Source organism: Lithobates pipiens, unplaced genomic scaffold (assembly GCF_037356315.1).
Source record: "Lithobates pipiens isolate NorthernLeopardFrog02 unplaced genomic scaffold, aLitPip1_a1.2 Scaffold_23, whole genome shotgun sequence".
NCBI classification, from domain to species: Eukaryota; Metazoa; Chordata; class Amphibia; order Anura; family Ranidae; genus Lithobates; species Lithobates pipiens.
This window is the reverse complement of record NW_027507785.1, coordinates 175,110,733-175,124,747: the sequence shown is the minus strand read 5'-3', so window position 1 is coordinate 175,124,747 and position 14,015 is coordinate 175,110,733. Positions and strand designations below refer to the sequence as shown.

The 14,015-nt window shown below is 40.4% G+C and overlaps 1 protein-coding gene across 1 annotated transcript in view; it reads left to right on the top strand.

Moving 5' to 3' along the window:
- The window catches only part of PLA2G4A (phospholipase A2 group IVA), a 387,554-nt gene extending 373,912 nt beyond the window's left edge, over positions 1-13,642 (top strand). The window contains exon 19 of the mRNA XM_077452645.1: positions 12,013-13,642. Within this exon, the coding sequence (XP_077308771.1) occupies positions 12,013-12,135 (123 nt within the window). The 3' untranslated portion in view covers positions 12,136-13,642. The remainder of the gene's footprint in view (positions 1-12,012) is intronic.
- Positions 13,643-14,015: the final 373 nt, after the last annotated feature.

Genomic DNA, 14,015 nt, shown 5'->3' with positions numbered 1-14,015 from the left:
ATAATATCCCCCAAAAATATATAAAAAAACATTTTTTCCCTCAGTTTAGGCCAATACGTATTCTTCTACAGTTTTTTGGTAAAAAAAATTGCAATAAGCGATTATTGATTGGTTTGCGCAAAAGTTATAGCATTTACAAAATAGGGATAGTTTTATAGAATTTTTATTAATAATTTTTTATTATTATTTTTTTACTAGTAATGGCGGCAATCAGCGATTTTTATTGTGACTGCGACATTGTGGGGGACCCATCGGACATTTTTGACACATTTTTGGGACCATTGTCATTTATACAGTAATCACTGCTATATAAATGCAGTGATTCCTGTGTAAATGACACTGGCAGTGAAGGGGTTAACCAGTGGGTGGCAGTGTAGGGGTTAAGTGTTCCTAGGGGTGTGTTACTAACTGTGGGGGGGTTGGGCTTTCATTTAGTGAACACTGATCTCTGCTCCAATCACATGGAGCAGAGATCAGCGTCACTAGTTGCTAGGCAGAATGGAGAAATGCTGTTTACACGGCATTTCCTCCATTCAGCCGTCCCGTGAGATGATCACGGGTTTGCCCGCGGCGATCGAGTCCGCGGGTCCTGCAACCAGACTCACGGGGGTCCGACCAGCGCAGCCCGATGGCAGGGCGGCATTGAAGATTGGACATACCTGTACGCCAATATGCCTGCCCGTGCCATTCTGTCGACGTACATCGTCGTGCGCTGGTCGGGAACCGGTTAAAATCCCACCATAATTTCTCCCCTGTTCATACATATTGCTCAGGGATGTTATACCTGTAAACACATATTTTTATATAATATAGGTTTTGTTTTTTTTGTTAACATGTTCAAGGAACTTGAAGCAGATTTTCACCCAAAAGTGGAACTTCTGCTTATACGCCCCCCCCCCCCCCCCCCGTGCCACGTTTGGCACCTTTCAGCGAGGGGGGGTGGGAAGGGGACCTGCTTGTGCTTCCAGAGAAGGGGCCGCGGCCCAATTTCCCGGTAGTTCGGCCCCCTTCTCTTTCCCCTGCCACTAGGCCAATTAGTCCAGCGCGCTTCGTACATGCGCAGTAGGGAACCATCTGTGATGCTAAATGGCTTCATTGCTTGGTTCCCTTACAAGGAGTGGCAGCACCCGGGAGTCTATCCGAAGATCAGCTAGGGTGCTGACATCTCGGTCTCCCTGGAGAGGTAAGTACCCTAATATTAAAAGTCAGCAGCTACAGTACTTGTAGCTGCAGATTTAGAATTTTTTTCACCCAGGCTGGACCTCCTCTTTGAAGTGATTTTGTAAAGTATCCTTATCCTATACTTATCCTACACACTCCCATCTTTTCACTTTCTATTTTAGCAAACTCCTCCAAGTGTCCTGCAGGACATCATGGTTGTTGGTGAGCAGCCTCCAGGACTGCATGCCACATATAAATTTACAAGCAACCACAAGGTTCAGCATGCCTCTACCCCAAAAAGTGTGTAACAATAATGGGGAATAAGTTATATCAGGGCTCAAAATGTCAGGTCCTGAGCTACTAGCCAGGCCTTAAGAGTTGCTTGCCATCAGTTGCCCCACGCAACCCCCCACCCTCTCTCTCCCCTATTCCTCCTCTAATCCTGCCCCTAAACATGCACATAAACATGTCCTCATAGGTTATCTCATGAAATGTTTTATGCAGAATTAAGTTACAAAAATAAACAACAACTTTAACAATATTAACATAAAACATCAGACTCTAGATTTCCCATTTACATCACAGTCCACAAAGTTGTCACTTATAGTCTGCAGCATTCCCCCTAACATTATGGTCTGCAGCATTCCCCTTTACATCAGAGTTCCCACTTAAGTCAGAGTTTGCTCTCTGCATTATTGCTCTTTACATCAGCGTTCACCTATATGTCGGGATTTGCAGATTTCCCCCTTATGCCCGAATCCTTTCCAGTCCTTGTGTGTGGGTAGATGTGCCAACTGGCTCTGCCATGAGCACATCTACTCGGCATTGGAGGGGCAGAAGACTGTCCATAGTAGGACTGAAGATCCACTTTAAAAGAGATTATACAACCTCCTGTAAAATTGCCATATATTGTACAATCAGATTGGACAGTGTATGGCCATATGAAGGCAGAATGGACAGTGTACAGCCATCTGCTCTCCCAGCACTCTACAGGCAGGTAGGGAGTAGAAGCACAGTGGCAGACACTCTGGACGTTATTAGTGAACTACAATTCCCAGCATGCCTTTGCACTGCTCTGCACGGAGGGCCCTCTGGTGGGGGAGGATTAGACTTGTGCACAACGGAAAATTTTGTTTCGTTTCGATTCGTTGTCATTCGTAAAATACATCATTTCGTTCTGTTATATTCGTTATGTTACGTTAATACATTTTCGGATAATTCGTTATTATTCGTAGAGTGTCGAATTCATTCGTTCGTATTAGTTGAAATTCGCTATATATGTATGTATAGACATTCGTGATAAAGATTCGTAGTTTGTAAAGTCGTTTGTTTATTGAATCTTTTAACACACACAATGACGACGTCTCTTCTCCTCGGCTCAAATACAATACAACACCCTTCTCACTCAGTTCTCAGAAATGCACTTTGCCAGTAATCCATCCTCCGGCACAAAATTAATTAGCTGATTGGACTGTAAGATTTACTTTGAGCTGACCTTTTGTTTCATTAGATCTTTAAAGAATTACCAAATCATGTCGAATTCATTCGAAATTTAATCGAATTCATTCGTTATAATTCTTTCGTATTCGTTGTAATTCGTTATTTTTTTATTCGGACATTCGGATGCATCCGAATGTCCAAAAGATGCAAAATTTGGCCGAATTTCGATTCTTTATGAAACTAATTGCACAAGCCTAGGGAGGATAGCTGCACCACCTTCGCTTCCCGCCTCCCCTGTACTCGGCCTCTTCCAGGCACAGTGGCAGGCACATCACCAGGGCTCTGAGATGGCACCCAGCGCTCGTGTGATACCTCCGCACTCACGCCGTTGTGTCCCGCCAATCCAGGCTAGCTGCCCTGCTGTAGCCTGTAGTTGATATAAAAAAAAGCCACCGTGATATCTGCAACCATCCGCTGGCTGCCCGCCCCCATCTGAGCTCAGGCTGGACTTGAACTGCATTTGCGCAGTTCCAAAGCCTACCCGTGGCCATATTTTTTTACAGGCAGCACCCATCTGTAACTGACAGTTGGCAACCTTGCTTCCCGCTCACCCTCTATTTATAATCTATTTACACTCACCAAATGGGAGCAGATGAATTGAAATTTTGAGGTCTGTGTTACATATTTAAGGCCAGATCCTCAGGTTTGCCCTATAAAGCCTCCAGAGAATCCAACATTATGGTATTTTCAGTTCTGCTAAGAAAAAAAAATCTGAACATTTGTTCTCTGTCTTTGTAGAAATCCAGAATGTAACCCACCCAAGAGCTTATAGGGAGCTTTAAAGGGCCATCATTTTAACATTGTTTTGGATAAATGTTTGTGGCCACCTTTTATTTCTAGTTAAGTAAAGCAAATTGACAAAAGTCTATGTAAAGTCAAAACTACTAGTGTTGGCTAGAGTAGGGAAGCATTTTTTGCTGCCTGTGTCCTGAGAGAATTCAATTTACTTTCATTCCCAAACACATAATAGTGAGAGGAAATCTATAACAAATAAAGGAATTCAGGAATAAAGGAATAGAAGACTTTAGGAAGTCACTAGAACAGCTTCCCCCCACTGGGAGATCTGTAAAATTTTAGATTTCCCATCGCTCCCTATCCCAGAGACAGCATTTACAGGACAACAGGTACCCCTGATGAGAGGTAATCTCCCCAGCAGAGACAGACACCTTTTGCGTCCAACGCAAGTTCTTAATTTTTCACACACATGTTAAAATCTGCACTTTTGATGAAAAGTTACTTAAATCCCCCAAACGAATATATTTTCTGAAAGCGGAGGCCCTGTAGAATAAAAAGGTGGTAGTTGCAATTTATGTATATATACTTAGAAACTGCGCAATCCTGACCACATATAAAACCACAAATCAGTGGAAAAATATTATGAAAATACCCAGTGAATAAAATTCAATTAGTTCAAGTCCACATGAAAAATGAGCATGAATTAAATAAAAATATAGTGAGTGCCCATGTATAATTCCAGTGCCTTACCAGACATGATGGACCCCAAATTATAGGGATCAAATATGCTTGATTATCAAGGTACCACCTGCAGTATTGCCACTCTGTCGGCTCCAATGTTAGATTTTCCTCCCACTGGAATGATTAATCCATCAAGAATCGAATAATGATATTTAAGCATTAATTCAATAAATTTGCTCACCTGCTCTCAAACATGTAAGGTTCAAAGAAGAAGAAACGTCATGCTGCAGTAAAACATGGTTGGTTTGTTCCCAATTATAACACTCGAACAAATGAAGAAATCCATATAAACCCAGCAACGGAATTCACACTGCAGGCTGGTGTGTGGTGACCTCACTGACAGTCTTTCCCCCCAATGTATTCCCTGTAAGAAGCATCAACTGGGCGGCACAGTGGTGTAGTGCTTGGCACTCTCGCCTAGCTGTAAAAAGGGTCACTGGTTTGTATCCCAACCACGACACTACCTGCCTGGAGTTTGCATGTTCTCCCTGTGCCTGTGTGGGTTTCCTCCAGGTACTCTGGTTTCCTCCCACACTCCAAAGACATGCAGGTAGGTTAATTGGCTTCTGTCCAAAATTGGCTCTAGTATATGAATGGGGACCTTGGCACATGGGCTCCTTGAGGGTAGGGACTGATGTGAGGGTGCGATGTACAGGGATATAGGGACAATTGTAGACACTCAGGTTGGACTGGTGTCTTTATTCAACCTTACTAACTATGTAAGCATGCCAAGCCTTAAAACTATGGTACCCAAAATTGTCCATACGTGAAGCTTCAAAAGGCTTCAAAAGGCTTTATAGCTCATATGTTTAGAATCAGGTTGGACTGGCTCTAGTATATAAAATTGGCTCTAGTATATGAATGGGGACCTTGGCTCATGGGCTCCTTGAGGGTAGGGACTGATGTGAGGGTGCGATGTACAGGGATATAGGGACAATTGTAGACACTCAGGTTGGACTGGTGTCTTTATTCAACCTTACTAACTATGTAAGCATGCCAAGCCTTAAAACTATGGTACCCAAAATTGTCCATACGTGAAGCTTCAAAAGGCTTTATAGCTCATATGTTTAGAATCAACAGTGAATGATGGCTCTAGAACTATTGATCTTACTCTGACTTTTATGATACCTTATATGGGTAGTGCAGTCAGTGTTTACATACACATGTACACCTTACACATGCTTTTGCATTCTCCTATGTGTTTAGGGTTTTAATTTATTTTATTATAGCTTATATTTTTAACACCTTTTTTAAATGTAACTTTATTACTATTACAAGCTGAGGGCTAACAAGCCCCCAATGTAATAGCATTCGCAGGGAATAGGTTTTCTTCATGGAGACATTAGGGCTCTCCTCTCTGCTACAACTGACCAGCACTGCAGCACGCTGCAAGCCACGTGCCATGCATTGTTGCTTGCCTCATTTAACCACTTAGCCACTGGGCACTTAAACCCCCTTCCTAACCAGACCAATTTTCAGCTTTCGTTGCTCTCACATTTTGAATGACATAGGCTCGCAAATTACACAAATTACCCCCCGATCCCCCCTCCCAGTCACAGTGTCACTGATTGCAGTGATCATTTATTTACTGATCACTGCATTTAGTGTCCGTTGTGACAGTAAAAACTGTCAGGGCAGTTAGTGTTAGGTCCAGGGTAGCCCCCTACCCCCCCTAATAAAGGTTTAACCCCCTGATTGTCCCTAGAGTTAACCCTTTCACCCCCTTTTGACAGTGTCACTAAGCAATCGTTTTTCTGATCGCTGCATTAGTGTCACTGGTGCCGCTAGGTAGCTAGTTATTTTTTTAGGTTCACCGCCAGGTTTTTATAGCGCTAGGTACCCCCATATATTACCTAATAAAGGTTTTAACCCCCTGATTGCCCCTAGAGTTAACCCTTTCACCAGCAATCACCGTATAAGTGTCACTGGTGACGCTGGATAGCCAGGTAGTTATTTAGGTTCCCCGTCAGGTTTTTATATAGCGTCCGGGACCCCCATATATTACCTAATAAAGGTTTTAACCCCCTGATTGCCCCCAGGTAACCCTTTCACCCCCTTTTGCCAGTGTCACTAAGTGATCGTTTTTCTGATCACTGCATTAGTGTCACTGGTGCCGCTAGGTAGCTAGTTATTTTTTAGGTTCACCGCCAGGTTTTTATAGTGTTAGGTACCCCCATATACTACCTAATAAAGATTTTAACCCCCTGATTTCCCCTAGAGTTAACCCTTTCACCAGCGAACACCGTATAAGTGTCACTGGTGACGCTGGTTAGCCAGTTAGTTATTTAGGTTCCCCGTCAGGTTTTTATATAGCGTCAGGGCACCCCATATACTACCTAATAAAGATTTTAACCCCCTGATTGCCCCTAGTTAACCCTTTCATCAGTGATCACCGTATAAGTGTTACGTGTGACTCTGGTTAGTTAGTTTACTTTTGATAGCATCAGGGCAACCACCATTTATTAGCCAATAAAGGTTTAACCTCCTGATCACCCGGCGGGAGATATCAATTAGGTTTTAGGGTCCGGGTCTGCGTCGCCCCAGGCATCGCTAGGTTAGTGCCAGTACCGCGAACACCCACGCGCAAAGCATACACCTCCCGTAGTGGTATAGTATCTGAACAGATCAATATCTGATCTGATCAGATCTATACTAGCGTCCCCAGCAGTTTAGGGTTCCAAAAAAACGCATTGTTAGCGGGATCAGCCCAAATACCTGCTAGCACCTGCTTTTGCCCCTCTGCCCAGCCCACCCAAGTGCAGTATCGATCGATCACTGTCACTTACAAAACACTAAACACATAACTGCAGCGGTGGCAGAGTCAGGCCTGATCCCCGCGATCGTTACGTTTTTTTTTTTGGTAGCGTTTTATATTTAAATCCTGAAGGCAGTGCTTGGTTTTTGGGCTCCTGTACGTGGCTAGACTCCCAAAAAGTCCCCCACATGTGGTATCCCCGTACTCGGGAGAAGCAAGAAGCAACAGAATTTATTTTGGGGTGTAATTTGACTTCTGCCCATAGCATGTGTGAGCAATATATCATTTAGTGACAACTTTGTGCAAAAAAAAAAAAATTGTAATATTCTTGCAACTTGCGGCAAAATATGAAATATTTCATGGACTCAACATGCCTCTCAGTAAATAGCTTGGGGTGTCTACTTTCCAAAATGGGGTCATTTGGGGGGGTTTTGTGCTATTTTGGCATTTTATGGCCTTCGAAACTGTGATAGGTAGTGAGGAGTGAAATCAAAAATTTGCACCCTTAGAAATCCTGAAGGCAGTGATTGGTTTTCGGGGTGCCGTACGTGGCTAGGCTTCCAAAAAGTCCCACATATGTTGTATCCCCGTACTCAGGAGAAGCAGCAGAATATATTTTGAGGTGCAATTCCACATATAACTATGGCATGTGTGAGCAATATATCATTTAGTGACAACTTTTTGTAAACTTCTTTTTTTTTTTTTTTTGTGTCATTATTCAATCACTTGGGACAAAAAAAAATATTCAATGGTCTCAACATGCCCCTCAGCAATTTTCTTGGGGTGTCTACTTTCCAAAATGGGGTCATTTGGGGGGGTTGTACTGCCCTGCCATTTTAGCACCTCAAGAAATGAGATAGGCAGTCATAAATTAAAAGCTATGTAAATTCCAGAAAATGTACTCTAGTTTGTAGACGCTATAACTTTTGCGCAAACCAATAAATATACGCTTATTGACATTTTTTTTTTTTTTACTAAAGACATGTGGCTGAATACATTTTGGCCTAAATGTATGACTAAAATTTAGTTTATTAAATTTTTCTTATAACAAAGAAAATCTCTTTTTTTTTATTTATTTATTTTTTTTTCTATTTTTTCCTTTTATATCGTAAAAAATAAATATCGCAGAGGCAATCAAATACCATCAAAAGAAAGCTCTATTTGTGGGAAGAAAAGGACGCAAATTTTGTTTGGGTACAACATTGCATGACCGCGCAATTACCAGTTAAAGCAGTGCAGTGCGAAATTGTAAAAAGACCTCTGGTCCTTAGGCTGACAATTGGTCCGGGGCTGAAGTGGTTAATCACTGCTGTTTTTTGTTTTTTTTTGGGTGACCTAAAAGAAAAAAGACTGAAAATTCTGTAAAAAAAAAATCATTTTCTTTGTTTCTGTTATAAAATTTTTCAAATTTGTAATTTTTCTTCATAAGCTATGGTGCCAATCTCTGAAAATTGATCACACCTGAAGTTCTGACAGCCTACCTCATTTCTTGAGACCCTAAGAAGCCAGCAAAGTACAAATACCCCCCAAATTACCTCTTTTTGGAAAGTAGACATTCCAAGGTATTTAGAAAGGGGAATAGTGAGTTTTTTTTTGAAGTTATAATTTTTTCCCACAATTCTTTGCAAAATCAAGTTTTTTGTTTTTTTTTTCACACAATTTTCATATTATCAGGTTATTTCTCACACACAGCATATGCATACCACAAATTACACCCCAAAACACATTATGCTATTACTACAGAGTATGACGATACCACATGTGTGAGATGTTTACACAGCGTGGCCACATACAGAGGCCCAACATGCAGGGAGCACCATTAGGTGTTCTGGAGCATAAATTACACATCTAATTTCCTGACTACTTTTTACACTTTTGAAGGCCCTGGAGCACTAGGACAATGGAAAAACCCCAAAAATTACCCCATTTTGGAAAGCAAACACCCCAACGTATAATCTATGAGGCATAATGAGTCTTTTGAACATGTAATTTTTTTTTTTCTGCAAATTCTTGAAAAATGTAGAAAGAAAATGAATACACATTTATTTTTTATTTTTATTTTTTTACACAAAGCTGTCCATTTATAAAATATTTCTAACACATAGCATGTGCCTACCAAAAATGACACCCCAAAATAGATTCTCCTACTCCTGAGTATGGCGATACCACATGTGGGAGACTGCCACAGCCTGGCCACATACAGAGAACGAGTATGGCTGTGTATGGCTGGGTACAGCTTGGTATGGCTGGGTACAGCTCAGTATGGCTTGGTATGGCTGGGGTTGGATGGGATGGCTGAGCATGGATGGATGGACGGATGAGTATTGCTGAGCATAGATGGGTGGATAAGTATGACAGAGCGATGGATGAGTATGGCTGGATGAGTATGAATGGCTGAGCGTGGATCGTGGGATGGCTGAGTGTGGATGGGTTATACAGAGGGACCCGAGTGCTGGATTTGTCATTGTGGGCACTACACATCCAACCCACAGCGCTGCTGCATCCGGATATCACGCTGATTTGTTTACATGTGACCACTCTGTCATTTGATGGAGAGATCACGTGGTAAACGGCCGCTGTCATCTGCCATTTACCGTGATCCATGATTGGCTAGGTCCTCTGGACCCGGTGGTAATGGATGCTCCCGCGTGTGCGCCCTATGAGCAGGCTGCCTTATCACACGAGGTTCGCTATGTTAACTTGTTGCATTAATAATGTAGACATGCAATATTGCAATGTATAGTGTCAAGGGAGCATTAACGTTTCAAGCCTTTGTTCAGTATGTTGCATAACTAGCAAAGGAACCCTGCTAAAATTGCAACACTTTGTATTTCTGGGACTTGGTGATTATATAGCCTACATATAGTAACACTTACATTAAGCCTTATCAAAAGTAATGACCGAATGTCTGGAAATGTGCTGTAATGCTGATTCATAGCTCATCTTAAAACAACTAAAGATGATTGAGGAACGCTTCTGATTCTGGACGTTCTTTGAAATTCTCAGCTGCTTTATCTTTTTTGGAGATAAATGCTCATAGCAATGCTAATGTGGTTTCCATTCTTTGTACTGTTTGACTCATTTAACTTTTCTTATTTTTTTAATTTAACAGGCATTGTACAGTGACCCACAAAATGTAAATAGAGACTTGTGAAATGTTTGACTGTACTGAAATGTGTTTGATGCTAATACAAAAAAAATGTTTTCACTTATTTCATGAATAGGATTTATCTTATGAAGGTGTTAACCACTTTGTAAAAAAAAAAGTTTGTACAGCTGACAAACTATTGAAAATGAATTAACCTTTCAGGATTTGACAATTGATTTTAAAATGAAATACTCTGAAAACAAATAACTGTTATGCTAAATATTGCGTGGGAATCACTATATTCCTTCTATAAATACAATGACTCAGTGAAAACTGAACTGCACTCATTGTATTTAAGAATACTACTGTTGCTATACTGTATACTATGTATTTTTAAAAAAATACCTAGATAAAAATGTCTGCCATTTCTACCCTGTCTTTTATGTCCCCAATTCAAATAAGATTTAGAAACTTACCAATATATATTATTACAAAGCTATATCACTTGACTATTATCAATTCTAGTTTGCAGTATTACATAAAAGATTTATTGTACAAATCTGGTTTTATCAATAGTCTAACTGTAGCGACTGTAACTAACATGCCCTCAGGGGACCAAGCCACAGTACCTGATGTAAGGAGGAGGCTCCCAGGAGGACCCTGATGTAAGGGGGGGGCTCTCTGGGGACCCTGATGTAAAGTGGGGCTCTCTGGGCACCCTGATGAAAGGGGGAGGCTCTCTGGGGACCCTGATGTATGTGGGGTGGTTCTCTAGGGACTCTGATGTAAGGGAGGCTCTCTGGGGACCCTAATGTAAGGGCTTGCAATCGCTCGTGGCCGGCGGTCATCATGACAGTCGGCCATGAACATCGGCGCCCCCGCTGTGCAGCGGGCACGCACCTGCTATCCCGATCCTGCAAGCCGATGTATAACTATGACGGATCATGGGATCGCGTTGACCTGCTGCAGTATAATGACAGTGGCTGGTCAGCAAGCGGTTCATTTTAATTGATTGCATTGCATTTTCTTCTATTTACCAATTTGAGTAAACCGGCAAAATAACTATGAATTAATAAGAGTGCACATGGGCCGCTGTTAGAAATCATGAGGCCCAATACAGCCCTCCTGGCCCCCAACCATACACCCCACATGCTTCCCAGGGTGCAGTAGAAAAGCAGCACTGACTTTATCCACCTACACCCTGAAAATAAAATAAAAATCCCTCCTCTGCTTCCACCTCCTGGGCTCCTCTGTTAACCTGGTGGGGCCTAGGGAAATGTAATTTAAGCCCTGGTAAGCAAGTAGGAGTCAGAGTATGGTCTAGTAAAATAAATTTTGTTAATTTAGGCAGAAATTGACAATAAAGCTGCCCTGGGTCCCCCTATTTAGCTGATGGGGCTTGGGCCCAGTACAACAGGACTGGTTGTACTGCCTTATCAGTGGCCCTGGGCATTCATTGAGAAAGTAGTAGTGATACCACAGTCCGGCAAAGAAAATATATACATTTACAAGGGACGTAATTTTCATGGGTTCATTAAAAATTTTTTAAAAAAAATCTATACTCGCCTGTATGCTGCAGCATTGGTGTGATGCTGCAGCTGTCCCACATCAGCTCTAAGCCTGAGAACTGAGCACTCAAATGACTGCTGAGTGCCAGCGGGGGACTGCCAAATGAGAAAATAAGGGATTGCAATATAAGGCAAATGTAACTTTTTTTTTTATTATTTTAAGTTACAAAAAATCCTTTTAATATGACTTTTAGCATATACATTCTAGGTATTCATAATTATACCAACCAAAAGACCACAATGTGTCATGTTATGGCTTGTGGCTTCTGTAATTTGACATATAGTCAGTATAGACAGTACATTTAAACTTTTTTCTGGGTATCTCGTGCAATGGGTAATGTAGCAGTCCAGTCTTCTAAGACACATACTTGTGGAATTAAATTTAACTAAAATGAAAAATATTTGGCAGATGTTGCAATTAAAATGTACATAGGTCATTTGTATGTTCTGTCTTTTTTTTGTAGGTAATAAAGGAGGCAATTCAAGAAAGCATTGAATACAGAAGGGAGCATCCATCCCGCTGTTCGGTGTCGCTAAGTGATGTAGATGCACGGAAATTCTTTAACAAAAGCAAACAGCAAGACTGAACACTAGAAGCAAATTGTGAAGGGAAATTGACCAGAATGCTAAGAAAAAACACTTTTCACATGTAATGCATATATAGCCAAGTAAAAGATAATATTTATGAAAATTGTCAAGATTTGTATTTGTTTTTATATAGATTTTTTTTTTTTTGACCAAAAGTAATTTCAATATTAAAGTGAGAATATTTTTGTAATTTTCAAGATATTCAGACTTTTCTGTGTCATATATTCAATATTGACAATCCAACAAAATTAAACTTAACGCTGCTTCTATATCAAAACAGAAGTTCTAAATAATAAACATATATAAAGTGTCTGTGCAATCTCTAATCCATCATAGCGCAATCATAGGTGAAAAAGTCCATCCATGCAAGCAAAGTGCCAAATATAGTTGATTCCTGTTTGTGAAGATTCAAGTTACACTCCGTGCTCCCCTCCTACGTCACCACTCACCAGTAATAGTATTATTTTATCATTATTATTATTCAGGATTTATATAGCGCCAACTGTTTGCGCAGCGCTTTACAACATGGACAGACAGTACAGGAGGAATCAGAGAGCCCTGCTCGTAAGAGCTTACAATCTAGAAGGGAATATTATTATTTTTTGGTCTGTTAATTTTTATGTTTACTTTTTGTTATGACAATCTTCAGATAATGTATTTGGTTTGCCACTGGTTAGTTTCTGGCACTAGTTAAAAATGTGAATTGGTATTCGGTTCTTAAAGCTGCAGTAAACAGATCTCTGTTGTCTGCTTAAAACCTTTTCAATCACTGATGTTATATATGATAAAGCTATTTTTCTGTATTTTTTTTTTTTTTAACAACTGACCAATGTCAGCATAATCATTACAGTGACCAAGTGTACAAATAAAATTTAAACCCAAACCGCAAAAAAAAAAAAAAGTCTGTTAGGGATTTTTGTCTTCCCTTACTCCAACCGTGATGCTGGTAAAGTTTCTTGTCATTTTTCTGGTGAAATTGTTACTGGATAGGAAGTTGGAGGAAATCTCTATAAAGGATCCTCACATGGCAGAAAAACTTGACAGGGGTTTTTCAATGCCATATAGCAAAGCTCTGTCCAATGCCTGCCAGGTGGAAGGAGCCAAAATTAAAAGGTTCTTATCCTTATGCTGTATGTATCCCTTGTTTTGGAAAATAACTCGGGTAAGGAGCAAATAAACTGTTTTCATCTTGAGTGAAGCTGACCCTAAACTTTATCGACCTATATTGTTAATATAAAATGTTACGTTTATATAACCATTCTATGTCAAATACTATCACAGCATTTTTCTGGAATGTTATTAGCAAAAGGAAATGTACCCTCCTCTGTAATAACATAATTTAAAGTAAATAAGGCATAACATTGACATTTGCTATAAAGAGGTACCTTTTTAAAATCTGTTTTTATATTATTTTCTCATATATGTATAATCGAATCATGCATTTTTTTTAAACTACAGAGTCAATAAATATTAATGTATGCATAATAAAATGTTTTATGCAAGTAACTTTTAAATTTGAGTGGATGATCTAATGTGTACTAAGAAATACAGACAGGCTTGCTAAATCAACACACATCATTTAACTTTTTTTTTTTTGCAATAACATTTTTATTGTAGAAAATGAGAAATTACATAGGAAAAACTATTTTCAACAGATCCACAACCTTTCGCTTCTCCACCTTCTGTTTGAGGATGCCCCACAGATCCTCAATAGGGTTTAGGTCGGGGGACATGCTTGGCCAATCCATCTCCTTTACCCTTAGCTTCTTTAACAAGGCAGTGGTCCTCTTGGAGGTGTGTTTGGGGTCGTTCTTATGTTGGAATACTCCCCTGCATCCTAGTCTCCGAAGGGAGGGGATCATACTCTGCTTCTTTGTCA